Raw genomic sequence first — 19,786 nt, forward strand, 5'->3', positions numbered from 1 at the left:
ACACACAAGTAGGGTTACCAGACATCCAGATTTCCACAGACATTTATTTATTAAAAAATTTATATACCGCATACAACTATGCGGTTTCTATAGCACATACATAAAATCTTGTTTCTCTACGATTATCACATATAACATAGACATGTCTAAACAGGGATAGAACGCGAATTCAATCCATTCAGAAATACAAGCAAGCTTTACATCAGACATTGCTGTCAAAAAATTCTAAAAGGTGATTATCAACTGAAATATACCTTAGCATAGGAAGGCATTGGCAAATAATTGAGTTTTCAACATTTTTTTTTAAAAATTCATCCTCCCCGTACAGAACCGCAAGATACCTTTTGAGGACATGTTCGAAAGTCCGGAAAGCTTTTCAAAAACCGGCACTTTGTCCGGGTTTTGAAAAGCCTCCTCAAGTCGCGCCGGGCAGGGAGGAAGTCCGCGCATGCACGGCTGTCACGTGCGCGACATCATTGCATGACATCTGCGCATGTGCGGACCTTCTCCCTGCCCGACACCATTTGCGGACAAGAGTGGGCAGCAGTGGACAAGAGCAGGCAGCGGGGATTGCGGGAATAGAGCAGGGATGGTCGGAAGTGGTCGGGCCTGGGGGCGAGTCTAGGGGGGTCCAGATTTTCCAATTGGAAAATCTGGCAACCCTCCACACAAGTATACAAATTCATCACGTATGGTGTATCCTGGTCTCTGCGTGTGCTCATGAAATAAATTGGGCACCCAGTTTGTTTGAATCTGTGGAGTTCCCAGGGCCTCACTACTCGTGTGCACTCAAGAGGTTCTTGCAGCCCTTGCAGTGTACACATGCTTGGATTTTTGTTTTATGGTGTGCTGAGAAAATTCCCAGAGCCTCTGCTGTATAATCTCGGACCCTTGCTACGTGCATGCTCTGGGAGTTACCATACTTTGGCCATACCTGAGCCCCGGGGAGGGCAGGGCTGACACTGGAACCCCCAGCCCTTGCCATGATTACAGCAACACTCCTCATAGCTGAGATGAAAACCGTTCAGTGCTATGGAACACATCTGGTCCTCACCCCGCTGTCTCCAGCAGATATCTCGCTTCTCCATTGCCCGGTCTGTGGGGGGGGGAAATACAAGAATAGAGAAGAAGTACGATTAGATAACTTTAAAAGCACCCTTAAAAGTTTCCTTTTCAATGACGCCTTTCAAAGTTAAATTCAGGGATTAACTTTACATCCCTATGTAATACAATTAAAGCTAGAAACTAGCCTTTATTAGGCTGCCACCCAACCCTCCTTAACGTTATTACCTTTATTGTATTACTTTCCTGTCACAATTGTAGTTCTACCCTCCTTTCCTATATCTCAACATAAGAATTGCCGCTGCTGGGTCAGACCAGTAGTCCATCGTGCCCAGCAGTCTGCTCACGCAGCGGCCCCTAGGTCAAAGACCAGTGTCCTAACTGAGACTAGCTTTATCTGCATACATTCTGGTTCAGCAGGAACTTGTCTAACTTTATCTTGAATCCCTGGAGGGTGTTTTCCCCTATAAAAGATTCCGGAAGAGCATTCCAGTTTTCCACCACTTTCTGGGTGAAGAAGAACTTCCTTACGTTTGTACAGAATCTATCCCCTTTTAACTTTAGAGAATGCCCTCTCGTTCCCTCTACCTTGGAGAGAGTGAACAACCTGTCTTTATCCACTAAGTCTATTCCCTTCATTATCTTGAATGTTTCTATCATGTCCCCTCTCAGTCTCCTCTTTTCAAGGGAGAAGAGGCCCAGTTTCTCTAATCTCTCTGTATGGCAACTCCTCCAGCCCCTTAACCATTTTAGTCGCTCTTCTTTGGACCCTTTCGAGTAGTACCGTGTCCTTCTTCAATAACGGCGACCAGTGAGTTTATGTTCTGTACTGTCTATATGTCTTTACCCTAACTTTTAATGTAGAATCGCTTCAAAATATTTATAAGCATTTTATCAAATTTTTAATAAAACTTGGAAACTTGGATGGGTAAAAGGGCAGTAGATGACCTCTGACCTCCAAAGAGTAGAACATCATGAACCAAAAGACTGGCATGATGCCGAAGGTTAGTCCTCCCAAGAATACCGTGATGTTGCCTGTATATATGAACTTCAGAAGGAGGCTCTTTTGCATAATGTAAATATTATGAGCATTAGTAATCAATATGAGAGGCCAAGATCACACTTAGCATAACTTGGCCTATGAGTGAAGTTCATTCCTATAGTGCAGTGTCTCAAACTTTTTTAGCTCCGGCATACTAAATGGAGCAAATGTTTTTCGCAGCACATTATAATTGAAATTATGAAATTGCAAAACCAACAAAAAATTAAATTTGGGAGTTATTTATTTAAAGTCCTTTAAGCTATGTATGTGTAATTGTAACAATGGTGAAACTAAAGTAAATAGAATTGCTAATCAATGCAGTGGATGTGCTTGTTTTTGAGTACAAGTTAATTCAAAACGCGGCTCGATAGTCAACAAGCAAACATACATTTCATCATCCACCTTCTGTAGTTGTTTTCTTTTTTAAAATTTAATTTCTGTTGGAGATGAAAATCCAAGTTTGCAAAGATAAGAAGATCCAAACGGTAACAAAGCCTTGATTGCTTTGTTGCTCAAGTTGCTGGTCAGGGCCCTCCAACGTTCTTTTCCAGTTCCAGGGCAAAGCCAGTCACTGATCAGACTGAGGGTGTGCATGCGGCCCTGTGGGAGAGTAAGGCAAGCTGTTTTGCCACTGCTGCTGCTCATTTAGAGCAGCAGCGGCTAGGATGGCGGTGGGAAAGTGCTGCTCCTGGTGTGCAGCAGTTCTAATGGGGTCTTTAAAAGAGGTGCACAGTTGTGCAGCCACACAGCTTAGAGGGAACATTGGTCTCAGCACAGACTCCTGGGGAACCACACTGTTTACCCTTCTCCATTGAGAATATTGACCATTTAAACCTACTCTCTTTTCTATCTTTGAACCAGTTCTTAATCCATAATAGGACATTACCTCCTATCCCATGAATTTCCTCAGAAGTCTTTCATTAGGTACTTTGTCAAATCTTGAGGTACTTTTGAAAATCCAAATATACAATCTCGACCGGCTCACATATTTATTCACCTCTTCAAAGAAATGTAGTAGGTTGGTAAAATGCAGTGGGTTGGTGAGGCAAGATTTCTGTTGACTAAATCCATGTTGGCTTTGTCTCACTAATCTGTGCTTATGTACATGTTTTGTCATTTTGTTATTTATAATAGTCTCTACCATTTTGTCTGGCACTGACGTCAGACTCACTGGTATATAATTTCCCAGATCACCTCTGGAACTCTTTTTAAAAATTGGTATTACATTGGCTTCCCTCCAGTCTTTCGGTACCTTGCTGGATTTTAAAGATAAATTACAAACTACTAACAATAGCTCTGCAAGTTCATTTTTCAATTATCATCACTCTGGGATGTAAACCATCTGGTCCAGGCAACTTGTTACTGTTCTGTTTGTTAAATTGACCCATTACATCTTCCAGTGTTACAGAGATATGCTTCAGTTTTTCTGGCTCATCAGCATTAAATACTGTTTCTGGTACCGGTATTTTCCCTCACATCTTCCTCATTTAATCTCTCCTTTAGGGCTGTCATCCCTGAGCACCCTTTTACCCCTCGGTTGTCTAGCAGTCCAACTAATTCTTTAACCCAGCTTCTTGCTTTTAATATACCATCTGTTTTTGCTTCCAGTACTATCTTCTTTTCAAGGTCTCTTTGCCTTCCTTATCAGTACCTTGCATTTGACTTACCATTCCTTGTGCTGTTTACAATTATTTTCAGTTGAATCCTTCTTTCTGAAGGATTTTTAGCTCTAATAGCTTCCTTCACCTCACTCGTTAACCATGCCGACTTCCATTCCTCCTTTTTTAATACATGGAATATATCTGGCCTAGGCTTTCAGGATGGTATTTTTCAATAACATCCATGCCTGATGTAATTTTTGATCTTTTACAGCTGTTCCTTTAGTTTGTTTTATACCATTCTTTTCATGTTATCATAGTCTCCTTTTTTGACTAATCTGGTGAAGATGCTAAGGAAGGAGAAATTAGTTTTTATTTTCTTTCCTTTAGTTTCACCAGATCAGTCCTAAACCCTCATTTAGAAACAAAATATGTTTCCCTAGTTTCCTAGAGGAGGAAGGCTTGCCTTCAGTTTAGAACTGTTTTACCAAGTTTCTATTGTTTCAGTTCTTCTGGAAGCATTTGTGGCGTGAAGGTTGGATTTTTTTTTATTTTTAATAGTTTAAAAGGTACGACTGCTTTGTTACTGAACTACTGAAGTGCTGGAGCTGCAGTGTCCTTATAGATGGTTTTCTATCTCTACCTGCTGGCCAATGGATGCACTACCTGTATTTTCTGGACTGATCTAGTGGTACTAAAGGAAAGAAAATTAGTAGGTAAAATCTAATTTCTCCATTCTTTTCCAGTTCATCCACACATTTTGGCAATTAATGCTCCATCTATGGAGAGAAAGACCACCGCGACCACTCCACTTCCTTACCTCCTTGTGTCTCTGCTAGTAAGCATTCCTTCCCACTGGCATCCAAGCTAAGTGGCGGCCTGCACTCACAGTAGTAGGATCCTGCTGTGTTGACACAATGCCCATTCCTACAAACAGATGGATCTTGACATTCGTCCACATCTGGGAAGAGTGAGGGGATAGGTCAGTTTCAAAAAGCACACAGTGGGTTCAAGGACTGAGGGAACTCTATCCAATGTGTGGTCTAGTGGGACGTACTCACCAATTTCTCTAGGCGACACACATTTTTTGTGCATAGAGGAATATATGGTGGGTGGGGGGCAGTTACACTGGTAAGACCCCTGGGTGTTGACACACTCGCCGTTCACACAATTAGATTCATCCAGACATTCGTCCACATCTTGGAAGTACAAAAACAGGATTCAGTCTGTTAACATTCAGTGATCTCATCCCTGTACCTCTACTGCTCCCAGTCTCTGAAACACTCCTCTCTCTCCATGACCAATGTGCAACTGCTCACTGCCCCCCACCCCATTCCCACTCTATGCCCTCCACTACAGGCTCAATTATCCCTTCTTAGAAATTTAAATGCAAAACCCGCATTCCCTTTCAGCTCGCAAAGAATTGACCCAAAGAAGTAGAAAACCAGAGAGGTAGACAACTAGGCAGATAAAATGGGCCAAGTGGTCCTTGTCTAACATGATTTACGAAAGGGTCCTTTTACTAAAGCTTAGCGCGCACTGATAGACATTAGTGTACGTTAAGTACCACAAGGTCCTTAGGTATAAAACAGGACAAGCAGCATTTAGTGCATACTAATTCAGTTAGTGACATAACTTTGAGGAGAGTGTGGCACAGTGGTTAGAGCTACAACCTGAGGTTGTGGGTTCAAACCCCACCCTGCTCCTTTGACCATGGGCAAGTCACTTAATCCTCCACTGCCCCAGGTACATTAGATACATTGTGAGCCCATCAGGACAGACAGGGAAAATGCTTGAAGTACCTGTATGTAAACTGCTTTGAGTGTGGTTGTAAAACTACAGAAAAGGTGGGATACAAGTCCCCATCCCATTCCCTTTCCTTAACTTTAGTAAAAGGACCCACAAGTTATTAAAATTACCCTATAACAGGGGTCTCAGGGCCTCCTTGAGGGCCGCAATCCAGTCTGGTTTTCAGGATTTCCCCAAAGTTCCAAATTCTTTATTCATTTTTCCATCTTACATCAAGAACACAATATTACATCATTTAAACCTTGTAAACATCACTTGTACTTCTTTTAACATCATCTTAAAAACATACATTTATTCTCACAAATATTTTAATCAAAAATATCATATAAATATTATCAATTGATCAAACCTTAATATAACTTTATATCCAACCCCCTCCCCCCTATAGATAAGTGTACTTTCAATGGATAATCGTGTCTAATCATTGCAATAATTTGTCAATGGCCCCTAAATCTTTTTAAAATTATTATAATTCCCTCTTTGTATGGCAATTACTCTTTCCATTTTGTAAATGTGGCATAACGAATTCCACCAGAAGGTATAGTTAAGTCTACTGTAATTTTTCCAATTACTGGTAATATGTTGTATGGCAACTCTTGTCATGATCAATAAAAGTTTATTATTGCTTGATGAAATTTGACTTTTTGTTCTCATTGACATACCAAACATTATTTCCCCAATGAATATGCATGAGGTCTATGTGCATGCACTGCTTTCATTGAATGCTAATAGATCTCATACATATTCATTGGGGAAATCCTGAAAACCCGACTGGATTGCAGCCCTCAAGGAGGGACTTTGAAATCCCTGCCCTATAACATTAAGAAATCGTGATTTTTAGCATACCAGCATTGAAGTAAACATGTTAGTGGGGCCAACAACCCTCCCACCTCCTTACAATTTGCCCCGTCTCTCTGGCTTCCTGTGGCAAATCATTTTTGGGTTGTTTTTTTTTGCTTACCAACACACTCCAGCAAGTTTCCATCGTAATAAAATCCCTGTTTGCAGTAACACTCAAAACCCGGTTGCGTATTGACACATTTGCCCTCCTTACAGATCTCTTCCCCAAAGAGTTCACACTCATCGATGTCTGGAAGAAAAATGGGATTAGCTGTGAAGGAGGATGGGCGGAATGGCTGAAGTACAAGAAGGTTTCTACATACTGCATAACCCTCCACTCAGGTGGATAACGAGCGCAGGCCCCCTCTCTGCAAGGGTCACATTTCTGGGAATGTTAACATCAGAAAGTGTGGACCCCCTGCAACTCCAGTCTCTTCCTCCTCTTTGCCACAACCCTTCAGGGTGGTGTTACTACTTACCCCTGTGAGCGGGAATGCCATAGTTCAAAACTGTGTCATCCAGAATAAAGCCCCTGCCATCAGGACAGAGTGAGTGGAACTCAACTGGAAACATGGAAAATAGAACAGAGCAACAATAGTCATTTAAATAATTGTACAAGTAGAAATACAGAATTTTATTTCCCACCTTCCCCTTGACAAATGAAAGTGAGGCACAGTCTACAACATTAACAATGTGTGAAATGGAGGATAATGTGCATTGGTTAGTATTCATTCGGTTCATTAGTGTGCCTTAAACATTTAGGCCCAGATTCTCTATATGGCACCAATAGCAGTGGCCACCTAAAAAAGCAGCCGCCGATTGCATGTCAATCACATGATGGCGCCATATACAGAATAGCGCCTCTGGGAAAGATAGGCGCTGGAAATGTAGGCCAGGGTTTGTTGTGAATTGCATCTACCTAGGTGCTTTAGGCTGCCTAAAGCCACTTCCAGTTTTAGCCACGCCCACAGTAGTATTAGATGGCCTAAAGCACCAATGGAGGCACAATTCTGGTGCTGAATTTTTAGGGACTGGGAGGTGCCTTGAAACTCAGTTAAAAATTTGATTTGAACAGTGGGTTTTTTTTGTTTTTTTTTAGGAAGCTTGGGCGCCTATCAGTGCCTACAAAATTGGCACCACTTAGAGAACTGGGCCATAATGTGCATGAAATCAATTTAACTAATTTGTTTTTTTACATCACATTACTTATATGCCACTCAGCTTACAATTATAAAGAGATTGGGAAAAACCTCGAGTTACAAAATACAATTTTTTAAAAACCCCATCAAAATAACCTAAAACTAAATGAGATTAAAAATGTTAATAGCTGTCCACAATTAATTATCTCCCCTTTTACAAAACCGTAGAGTGGTTTTTAGCGCTGGGCATGGCAGTAACAGCTCCAACGCTCATAGGAATTCTATAAGTGTCGGAGCTGTTACCACTGAGGCTGCTAAAAACGACGCTACAGTTTTGTACAGGGGGGGGGAAATTTATGAAATAACCAGATTTTTAAAGATTTACAGAACAGCAGGTAACTCGATTGTCAACATATATATGTTGGTAACTTATTCACCATTTTGGATATCTGATTATTCATCTTAACCTATGAATTAGCATGCAAAAAGTCAATTTGTGCCATTACATTTTTTAATTAACACAAACGCATGAAACAAACAAAAAAAAGTAAAAAATAAAATAAAATCAGGTGAAAATGCCAAACTAACTAAAAACAAAGGAAAAACTGTTCCCATACTCATGGGTCATGTGAGCCTGGAGCTTCTCAGCCTGTCACCCTGTTATTTTTAAGAGTGTGGAGGTGAGTCCTGAAGTACAGCCCTGGAAATAAATGTGCAGCCAGCCAAAACCAATGTTCCCTCTCATTTTTGGCAGGCTGTGTGTGCAATAATCTTTTTTTGTGCAAAATTTTTGGTTACAGCTGCTTTATGTGCAGGTGTTCAGTGTAACATGCAAATATTTTCCTGGTCAAATTATTATAGTATTTCTCTTTAAATTATAAGAACATAAGAATAGCCCTACTGGGTCAGTACCTGGCAAAACCCCCAAAAGTAGCAACATTCCATGCTACTGATCCAGGGCAAGGAGTAGCTTCCCCCATATCTGTCTCAATAATAGACTATGGACTTTTCCTCCAGGAAATTGTCCATACCTTTTTTTAAAAAATCCAGCAACATTAACTGCTCCTACCACAACCTCTGGCAACGCATTCTAGAGCTTAACTATTCTCCGAGTGAAAAAATATTTCTTCCTATTGGTTAAATTTCTATAATGAAAGTTTTTTGTGGACCTTCAGTGGGAAATCATGCGTTCATTTGTACTCTGATAAATTCACCAATAATCTTCATTGGTCCACTTTTTCATATACATAATAAATAGATGTATTAATTATCACATCAATTCCACTTTCAATTTCTAATCCAATTTATGCACTTATCTTTTCTTGATGATACAGAGAACTAATATTAACAGACTGAGACTTATTCAAAACACTGTGATGAGACTTATTTTTGGATTGAAGAAATTTGATCATGTGACCCCCTTTTACCGAGAGTTGAATTTGGCTCCCTATGGAGTCTCGTGTGATCTTCAAGCTGGACTGTTTATACTACAAAGTTGCCTTCTGTCAGATTCCTTTATACCTGGCTAATATATTTTGCATTACTTCTCAGAGAAATAATAGAAGTTCTCACCCTCTCTTTGCTTTTCCACCTGTCAAAGGTTGTAAAAGTAAGAAATACCATGATCGTACACTTTCTTTCCAAGCAGCCTTCTACGATAAGACCTTTCATCATCTTCTCCTTAAATCACATTCTTATTCTCATTTCAGAAAACAATTAAAAACTCATCTCTTTTCAAAATGTATAACCAATTAATTTTTTTGAACCTACATATCTTGTTTAATTAATTAATTAACCTTTTGTAAACCGCTTTGAACTCCATGATTATGTGATATATAAATCTGATTTTATGTTATATTATGTAACTAAACTCCCAACATAGCGCTATGTTTTGTTATTCACTGCATCAGGGAAGAAGTCCCTTTATTACTTCTAGGCTCCATTGCTTTTAAATACCAATTTTTCCCATGGGACTGGTGATCGACAGAATCAGGTTAAGTGTACATAATAAACTCATTTGTCACTCCTTTTCTGCCTTGAAGTTAGAACTTAATCCAGTATTAAACAGTCAGAGATTGCAAGGTAGGTTGCAATCCAGTATATAAACAGTTGGTTCAAGTTTTTCCTTGCAATCTTTGGCAGAGACCCAAGCAGAAAACACTCTCTCCAAATGTATCTTGCCTTGATCAAGTTGGCGACTCCTTACGCTTTAACATATTAAAATGATCAACCTGCAAAAGATTCCATAATTTCATTTTCAGGTTATTCATGAGACTGAAGACGTGCTCACATTCAGCTAGAAATGTTCCTCCAATATCCGTCAACTTTGCCAGATCCTGGAACTGTTTATTCTCAAGTGCAAATGTTATCATATCTCAAAATATGGAGACACATTTGCTTTTGATTTTTTTCTCATACTGCAAACATGAAGTCATTGCATTGACTGAGAATAACTTTTAAAAATCTTGATAATGCAAACACAGGAAGTTGACCTGCTCTGTTCCAAAGGTGAGATCGAACTGTATAATTGAGACAGTCAAATGAAGACCATAAGAATAGCCTTACTGGGTCAGACCAACAGTCCATCAAGCCCAGTACCCCGTTCTCAAGATGGCCAATCCAGGTCAATAGTACCTGGCCAAAATCCAAAGAGTAGCAACATTCCATGCTACCGATCCAGATAACAGATAAGAATCTAAGACCACTCCTCAACCTCATTCTCCTGGAACCTCTCTTCCAAAATGGGCACACCGAAAGTTTGTGAACATAATTACAAAAGTACTATCCACTTGAATATTTTGTTGAATGCTAACATCAAGAAGTGCCTTAACATTGGTCAGGATAGCTCCAGTTTGATGAAGTGCATCTCGAGGGTTCCACATAATTCAGGGTTATTGGCTACTTTAACATTTTTTTTGAAACCTTTGTGCATTTTCTTAGGTAACTTGGGGGTTGACTATAGGATTTATTACAGCCAGTCTACATTTGCATCGGCCTTTCTGAGAACATAAGAATAGCCTTACTGGGTCAGACCAATGGACCATCTAGCCTAGTGTCTCATCTTCACAGTGGCCAATCCAGGTCACAAGTACCTAGCAGAAACCCAATAGTAGCAACATTCCATGCTACCAATCCAGGGCAAGCAGTGGCTTCCCCCATGTCTGTCTCAATAGCACACTATGGACTTTTTATCCAGGAACTTGTCCAAAGCTTTAAAATAAAATAACCCCCCCCCAAAAAAAAACAAAAAAAACCTACTACATCAGGGATCTCAAAGTCCCTCCTTGAGGGCCGCAATCCAGTCAGGTTTTCAGGATTTCCCCAATGAATATGCATTGAAAGCAATGCATGCACATAGATCTCATGCATACTCATTGGGGAAATCCTGAAAACCCGACTGGATTGCGGCCCTCTAGGAGGGACTTTGAGACCCCTGTACTACATTAAGCATTATGGTCAGTGACAGCTACACTGATGGATGTGCCTTTTTTAAGGTGATTTATCATGAAGATTATCAATCATCCATGTTTTACATGGCTGATCCAATCCTCTGGAATGCAGTGCAGTAAGAGATATAAACGAATTTAAGATCAAGTTAAAAGCTGTATTGTTTCAGCAGGCTTTTTTAACATCTTGAATAGTATTAATGATGTCATACACTAACCGTAATGAATTTAATTCAGTATTAAGTAATAGTTTAGGTTATTAATTTTAAATTTATATATTTTGTTTTTATTTCATTTTATGCTTTTATTATTTTTTGGTTTTATCTTTTGTGTATTTGAATTTGTATGTTGATTTGTGAACCTCCAAGAATGGTAAAGATAGAACGGAATATAAATTTTGTAAATAAATAAATTGGCACCCCCAGATACTGTCCTCAAATCTTGTCCAGTTTACCACATTCAAGGGGAGTCAAGCTGTGTTTTTGAAATGTGATAGTTAATGCAGCTGGCTCTGATAGAACATCATTTAAGCTTCAAATCACACTCAATATTCTAGTGAGATTAGATTCTTGCAGCAATATTTAGAAATAAAATCACTGTCTTTCTCGTTCAGATTAATTTAGGAGAGACTCAAAGTTGAAAATGATTGTCTACGCATTTTGCACTTCAAGCAATCAACAGACTTCATTGAGAGGTCTGAAAGCTATAGCTCTTGGTGGTTTGTGGTCACGCGGAGCTGCCAGTTTGAAGTGTGTGCGCTAGAGAGGAGGAATAAGAGCGGAGGACGCTGTGCCTTATACTTGCAGGTACTAGGAGGCACAGCACTGTCAAAATGGATGAAGATATGTCCTTTAACCAAGCTCATAGTTCTCCGGATGCTTTCATGCATATCTACATTTTGTGGTATAATCGAATTGGACCCCAGAAGGTGGTTATTCATAACCGAAACACGAACCGTGTCAGAGCCACACTACAATCCTTCACAGTGTGTTACACAGATTTAAGATTTACCAATTTGTCTGCATCATTTCCACAGTTTCCTTTGTGCTTGATTTTCCCTGTGGACCAATCTGGTGATTTTTCTTTTTTTGGGTCCTGTTTCTGAAAGCTACAGAGTCTCATTCTGAAGCATTTCCAATTTCTTCAGATTTGTATTTCTTTACAGAATAATGACAGAAGACTGTACAGTTTTCATTAAAGTTTCAATATTTCTAATCAATTTGACTTCTTTCCAGCCATCACATGTCCCCAAATCTTGATGTGCAACATAAGTGGTGTTGCATTATGCCAGGGGTCTCAAAGTCCCTCCTCAAGGGCCGCAATCCAGTTGGGTTTTCAGGATTTCCCCAATGAATATGCATGAGATCTATTAGCATACAATGAAAGCAATGCATGCAAATAGATCTCATGCATATTCTTTGGGGAAATCCTGAAAACCCGACTGGATTGCGGCCCTCAAGGAGGGACTTTGAGATCCCTGCATTATGCAGAATGCCACACTTCAACTGTGCTGCAACACCACTGAGTCTACCTAACATCACAGAAGTGCCACTGGATGTATTTCATTAGGTCAACCTGGTGGGTTTTCTTACATTTTATTTTATGAAATTTTTCAAGAATGACAAGAAAAATACACATTTAACCAAAACTCCAATACAGTATAACAATATACTTCAAGGAAAACAAAACAGTATAGACCACATTATGGAGGATTTTTGTGCGACTGGGCTCAAAAGAACCCCCTCTCCAGGAAACTTAGAATTTGGTGATTTTTATATAAACCTTTGATTGCAGAGAATATAGCATCAGCATCACATCTTTGCAGATTTAAAATGCTATCAGTGTTTTATATTCCTACTAGTGCTTAAGCCTGTTACATTAACGGGTGCTAGAATAGATGTCAGTCTGTCTTTCTCCTGCCCCCCTGTCTCTTTCTTCCTTTTTTTTCTCTCCCTGCCCTGTCTATCTTTCTTTATTTCTTTCTTTCTTTCTCCCTCCCGCTGTCTTATCTTTCTTTCTTTCTTTCTATCTTTTTTTCTTTCTGTTGCTCTCCCTGCCCAGATCCTCACTGAAGCCACCTTCCAGCGGTGCCAGCTAAGGGATCCCTTGCCCTTTCCTCAATCCAGCTGTGGTCAGTTGCCTGCACACTTCTGGCGGCGTCGGCTCCTCTCATGATCCCCACCTGCGTCGGAAGTCCGACGCAGGCGGGGATCGTGAGAGGAGCCACTGCCGCATCTTTCAACTAAAAAATACAATACGGCAAGGCGAGTAGGGAGCAGGCCAGACCGAAAAACAGAACCCTAAGCGCGCATGCGCACTCCTACCTGCGGGTCCCTACAACTCACGGAAAACAGGAGCACACAGTGGGAGTGCGCATGCGCAGCTTAGGATTTTATTAGTTGAATTCATAGGTCTGACCTTGAAGTATAATAACAGTCAAACCTTGGATAGCGAGTAATGTGGTGTGCGAGTGTTTTGCAAGATGAGCAAAACGTTTTATTAAATTTTAACTCAATAAATGAGCGTTGTCTTGCAGTACGAGCATGTTTACGCGTGTCGCGTCCAGTACGCACAATATATGTATATCACATCGCATCGCTGAGAGCGGCTGAACTCAAGCTTGGGTAAGCCCCTTAAATTGAGATGTACTTGTAACTTAGACCAATACCTTTTGACAATCTCACACACTTTGTGACTGTTGACCGAATATGGTAAAGTGCACACAAGGGGGTTCCCCTCCCGAGATCGAGTTCAAGAGCACACAACATACTGTGACCAGGCAGACATGATGCCTGCCAGGGTCCCTGTTAGTTCAGGAAAAAAAAAAGTAAAAATGAAAACCCGAGGTGGAATCAGGAAGGTGCATGTAAATCCTGAGACTGATAATTTATCTTGTGACCACCAGAGGGAGCCTGATTTATTTGATGAAGAATTGGGTGATTCATCCCCGAGCCACCACCGGGGGAGCCAAAGAGGTCCCAGCAACTCTGCTGATTCAACTAGAGTAGGGCGTTGCCCCAAAGTATTTAAACCTGCAGTTGAGAACAGACAGGGAGGTCAGCTAGGGAGAAGGTTTAAACCTTTTCTCCCTAGGGAGTCCCCGGGGCCAAGCAGGAGCAACCAGCCTACTCCCATGGAACTACTAGAGGCTGGACAAGCTGAGGAGCTGCTATTTCCAGAAGAACAGCCCATGGAGTGTGAGGAAAGTCTGTCAGAGTACGCTCCTGATTTTTCTGAAGCCATGCAGGTAGACTGGGTCTCTACCAGCAAATAAGTGAGTTGTGATTTTTTGCTCTGGACTGTTTGGGACTATTTTTGTTTTGGTAAGCTGGGAGTGTGTATTGTTTGGGAGAGGTTTTGCTATCATCCTGGGCGGGAATTTTGAAAGCCTGTATTGAGGCCTTTCTTTTGCAAAACCTGACACTCTCCTATCCTGGCAGTGAGCTGAACTGGCCAGAGGCTTTAATGGAACTTTGGACACTAGAGCTATTGAACAAATGTCTTGAACTGTGTTTGTGTTTTCTTTGAAACTGCCTGCTTGGGCACAGACAGTATTAGCTCTAGGGAGAGCTAAACCCTCACCTGCAGCGAGGATTGAGTCAAGGCTGAGAACAAGCCCAGAACTTTATTTGGTACTGTTTTCACTTGTTTCTTTTGATATTTTGATTTCTTGCTGCTGTGGGAGAATTCTGACAAGTGTACAAGTTATAATGATGAACTACTTACTTCAAATAATTCAAAACACTGCAATAAAACTAATCCACAAAGCAAAAAAATATGACCACGTAACTCCATTAATGACCAAATCGCATTGGCTGCCCATTAATCACCGGATCACTTTTAAAATAGCATTACTAATCTTTAAGACTATGGCATCTAATGAACCACAATTCATATCTAGAATGATTATTCCTTATCATTCTCTTCGATCTCTTCGGTCCTCATCTCAAGACCTACTATCAGTCCCTTCTTTAAAAATAGTGGGCACAAGAAGAAACGAAATGTTTTCCGTTTTAGCACCTCAAACTTTGAACGCCCTGCCCCTCTATATAAGAAAAGAAAAAGACCTCCGCTCCTTTAAAAAAGTTTTAAAATCCTTCTTATTTAAAGATGCTTTTACTACTTAATGATTTAACGCTTTATCTAAAATTTTTCATGTTCAAACTTTTAACCTTCTAAATATATCCCTTGCCCCCTCCTATGTGTTTTTACCCTTTATGTTTCTTCTATCTTAGACTGAGAATACTGTAACTGTGCCCCTCTTTCCTACTGTATCTAGTTAGTCATGTTACCCCTTAAGTTTTAACAATGTATGTTATAAATTATTGTTTTTCTTTAAAACTTGTTAAAAATTTTGTTTTTAATAGAGTCTGTTATCTCATATGATGTTTTAAATTGTACATCGCTTAGAAATTGTTATAGGCGATTCATCAAATAAAATTGAACTTGAACTTTCAAGAAAGGAATGAGTAAAGTTGAATCATTTTTCCATGAACTTTGATTGTGGTGCTTTGTGATTTTTGTTCCTGTTTAAAGTCCAGTCCTGCAGGGTGACTCCATTTTGGGTCACACGTCAGTGTGCTATTTTGTGGTAACCATTGGGAGTGCTATTGAGCCCTGTCCTGGGCTACAGCGGGCTACAATACACACATCTCATGCTGAGCGTGCCTGAACGTAATAAAAGCATCACGCTTAAGTCACCCGCAGTTCAAGCGCGCTGTGAAAGTGTGCATATCTTTCACACTGTATTTTATACAGTACAATACAGTATTTTAGGTTGTGGAACGAATCGTATGATTTTCCATTATTTTCCATGGGGAAATTCGCTTTGATACACAAGTGCTTTGGATTACAAGCAAGCTTTGGAACGAATTATGCTCGCACACCAAGGTTTGAGTGTATAAAGTATTTGGTGATTCCGTTTCTGTCTGTACTTTTCATCAACAGATGAAGTATGAAAAGTTGATAATCTCATTTCATCTATGATATCCTTTTGTTTAACTGTTAATAATTTCTGAAAACTCATAGGCATAATTTTTGCTTCTCCAGCTATCAGGTACTCAGACATATGGTATTTTGCCATTTGTTTATTTATATCCTGAAGTGATTACATTGAAGTATTCATTGTAATTGCCAACAATACACTGTGAGTGATAACCTTAACTTCTTCTGAGTTTGAATGTTAAAGTTCAAAAAACTCTTTCTGGATTACAAGCTGGTTAAGTGGAAGGAGACAAAGGGTAGCGGTAAATGGAGTTTACTTGGAAGAAAAGGATGTTCTTAGTGGAATGCTACAGGGATCTGTCCTTGGGCGGGCTCTATTTAACATCTTGGTGAGTGATATTGCGGATGGACTGTCTGGCAAAGTTTTTCTTTTGGCGGATGATACCAAGCTTTGTAATAGGGTAACATGAGGAAGGATCTGATGAAGCTTGAAGAATGGTCAGGTAATTGGCGACTGAGATTTAATGCTAAAAAATGCAGGGTCACGCACTTGGGCTGCAAAAATCGAGAGAACAGTATAGTATAGGAGGCGAGGAATTTCTGTGCACAGAAGAAGAGCGGGACTTGGGGACAATTGTGTCTTATGATCTCAGGGTGGCACAACAGGTAGAAAAGGCGACGGTCAAAACCAAGAAGATGCTTGGATGCATAAGGAGTGGAATGGCCAGCAGGAAAAGGGAGATGATAATACCGTTGTAAAAGTCTTTGGTGAGGTTCCATCTGGAATACTGTGTGTAATTTTGGAGACTGTACCTTCAAAAAGATATAAATAGGATGGAGTCAGTCCAGAGGGCTGGTTAGTGGCCTCTGGCATAAATTATATGGGGACAGACTTAGAGAATTTAATATGTATACTCTGGAAGAAAGACAGGAGAGAGGGAATATGATAGAGATGTTTAAATATCTCTGTAATGTTAATGTACAAGAGGTGAGTCTTTTTCAAATGGAGGAAAACTCTGGAAGGAGAGAGCATAGGATAAAGTTAAAGAGGTGATAGGCTCAGGAGTAATGTAAGAAAATACTACTTTACAGAAAGGGTGGTAGATGCCTGGAATAGTCTCCCAGTGAAGGTGATGGAGATGAAGACTGAATCTGAATTCAAGATCGCATGGGACAGGCATGTGGGATCTTTTAGGGAGGAGATAATGGATGGTGTGGAAGGGCAGACTAGATGGGCTATTTGGCCTCTATCTGCTGTCATGTTTCTATGTTTGTCTCCTTTTCTCCTTCTCAGTGGGTGTTTTAAGTAGCAAACCAAGCATTCCTCCACAAGGTGAAAGGTTTTTATTTCTCAAATGTTACACTCTCAAAATGCAACTTACTTGAGAGCTGACACTTCAAAGAAATCTAGCTTCTGTGCATCCACTCAGACTTTTCTCATAGAAAATTCTTTAGAAACTTTGACATCTCAGCAATGCACATAAATAACCCCATAGTCCTTGTCATACTTTAAAATATATCATGAAGCATAGTTTGAATCATTCTGTTTGAAATGGCTACACTGACATTAATCGTTTCATCTAACCATTCTGACATAAGCAAATTTGCTGTTCCCTTATGCTTATGTTTGAATTAAAACCAGTTTATAATAAATTTAATACATAGGTTAGCCAAAAGCTGAGATTAATTCAGAACACCGTGGTCAGTCTAATCTTTGGTTTAAAAAAATGGGAACACATTATCCCTTACTTTCAGAAACTTCACTGGCTGCCTGTGGAATCTAGAGTCCTCTTCAAGTTTGCCTGCATTAGCTACAAAGCCGTTTCGGGATGCTACCAGCTTACCTCGCCTCTCAGTTCACTCTAAACTGTTCGAACAAGACCACCCGCAGAATAAATCTATTTAATTACCCCTCCCTGAAATTATGTCAATACAAGAAGTTTTTCGATAGAATGTTATCATTCCAGGCAGCTAAATTGAACACATGGCTTGGAAAACCCATACTTGAGGCCACTTCATACGTTGACTTCAGAAAATCACTGAAGACGCGTCTGTTTAACAAGTTCTAAATCCTAAATCATGTCCTACCTATCCCTATGTCTATCAATTCCTATCAGCTGCCCTCATCTTAATTACGCCATTGTTCTAACTTTTAGATTACTTACGTACTCCTTCAACTGTAATTGTATTCCAGATCGAATGCTTATTAGCTGCATCTCAATCACTGACTGTATGTATCTTTGTTGTAAACCGCTTTGAACTTATGGTATAGCGGTATATAAGAAATAAAATTATTATTATACAGTCACATACTCTACTCTAGCCCCATGTGCAAATTTTCTAAAATGGAGATGCAAAGATCATTGGAATACAAGTGAAAACACAAAACATATCTGTTGTGACATCAGAGGCAACAATGCTATAATAAATATTCCCACTTTAAACTTGGCTTTGACCAACTGACAATATTTTGAATGACTGGAATTTAGAAAGCTGAGGCTTATGGGAACTCAGAGATTCGCCATGTGTACACAGCTCAGAGGGATAGAGGGAAGGGTGGCCAAAACTGCTACTTTCCACCAGCCAGATTTCATTTTATTGTCTCAGAGGTATTAGACCAAGGCATGCAAGCAGCAACGTCCAGGGGAAAACAGCTTACCCGAGTTTGTGACAGGACAGGGGTAGATCTCACAGTGGTCGCCCCAGCCAGCTCCCAGAGAGCAGCAGCACTCCTGCCGTGTAATGTTTGTGGCCAGTACACTGTCGCAGAACACGGTATCATCAAAGTTCAGGTAGCACTCCTTCTTCTCACTTGGAAGCTCTGCTTCTGATAAAGTAAAACAGAAGGAGATCTCCAGATGTACCCAATCACTCCCCCCTGCAGCATACTCCTCGATCTCACAGCTTCTGTATTAGATGCGTCCAGGTACACACACTTCCCCCTTCCTCATCCGCCATACATCATAGAAACATAGAAGATGACGGCAGATAAGGGCCATAGCCCATCAGGTCTGCCCACTCTACTGATCCACCCCCAAGTCTATTATCCTAGGGATCCCACTCCTGGTCACATACTCCACCCTCCTAACTTCTGTGGTAGACTAACCCAAGGAAAGTGCCTGAAATGCCTACAACATCCTGCATTCTCACAGACACACTGCTAGACCATCTAGGACAGTGGTCTCAAACTTGTGGCCTGCCAGGTACTATTTTGAGGCCCTCGGTATTATAAAGAATGATTCTTTATGGAAAACTTATGTCTTAACTGTCCGACGGTCACATTCTGAAACGTTGACCGCCTCACTGCTGTAACCTCATGCAAGTGCTTTCCTGCGTTGGTACGAAATTGTCCTCTCCACTCCACCTCACAATCACGTACAGATGCAGGAAAGCACTCGTGTGAAGATACAGCAGTGAGGCGGGCAACGTTCCAGAACGTAAGGTAACCATAAGAGGCAGTGCAGCTTGTGCTGGAGGAGGTGAGAGCTGAAGGCGGTTGCGGATGCGACCATCGGACACTTAAGGCACAAGTTTTCCATAAAGAATAATTCTTTATAATACCGAGGGCCTCAAAATAGTTGGTCCAAAATCTTGTCTCTTGCAGTTGATACTTTGATAGTTTTCCACTTTCTGCATTTTGCACTGTGCATAGCTGAAATTATCAGAAGCAATTAAGGAAATATTTATAGACAAATATATTTTATTGAGTTCAACATTGAAAACAAGTAAGGTGAAACAAAAACAAGCTCAAGTTATGTCAAAAGGACCCACAACACCACACCCCCCTATCCAACTGCCCAACCCCCCAAACAATCCCCCCTACCCTCCCAATAAGGAAATATTTATAATTGCTTCTGATAATTTCAGATAATTCACATTTTGGATTTGTAGGTACTTACCTCATGC

General features: G+C 40.4%; 1 protein-coding gene across 7 annotated transcripts in view; it reads right to left on the minus strand.

Moving 5' to 3' along the window:
- LTBP3 (latent transforming growth factor beta binding protein 3) overlaps nt 1–19,786 on the minus strand; it is a 165,796-nt gene that overhangs the window by 10,412 nt on the left and 135,598 nt on the right. For 6 of the 7 annotated variants that reach the window (XM_033953910.1, XM_033953909.1, XM_033953906.1 and 3 more), the window contains 6 exons: nt 18,540–18,707; nt 6,831–6,914; nt 6,473–6,601; nt 4,764–4,901; nt 4,523–4,663; nt 935–1,096 (listed from right to left, as the gene is read on the minus strand). In XM_033953910.1, coding sequence (XP_033809801.1) covers nt 935–1,096; nt 4,523–4,663; nt 4,764–4,901; nt 6,473–6,601; nt 6,831–6,914; nt 18,540–18,707 — 822 coding nt within the window. The remainder of the gene's footprint in view (nt 1–934; nt 1,097–4,522; nt 4,664–4,763; nt 4,902–6,472; nt 6,602–6,830; nt 6,915–18,539; nt 18,708–19,786) is intronic. The other variant, XM_033953907.1, reaches the window with a different exon arrangement.

Source organism: Geotrypetes seraphini, chromosome 8 (assembly GCF_902459505.1).
Source record: "Geotrypetes seraphini chromosome 8, aGeoSer1.1, whole genome shotgun sequence".
Lineage (NCBI taxonomy): Eukaryota > Metazoa > Chordata > Amphibia > Gymnophiona > Dermophiidae > Geotrypetes > Geotrypetes seraphini.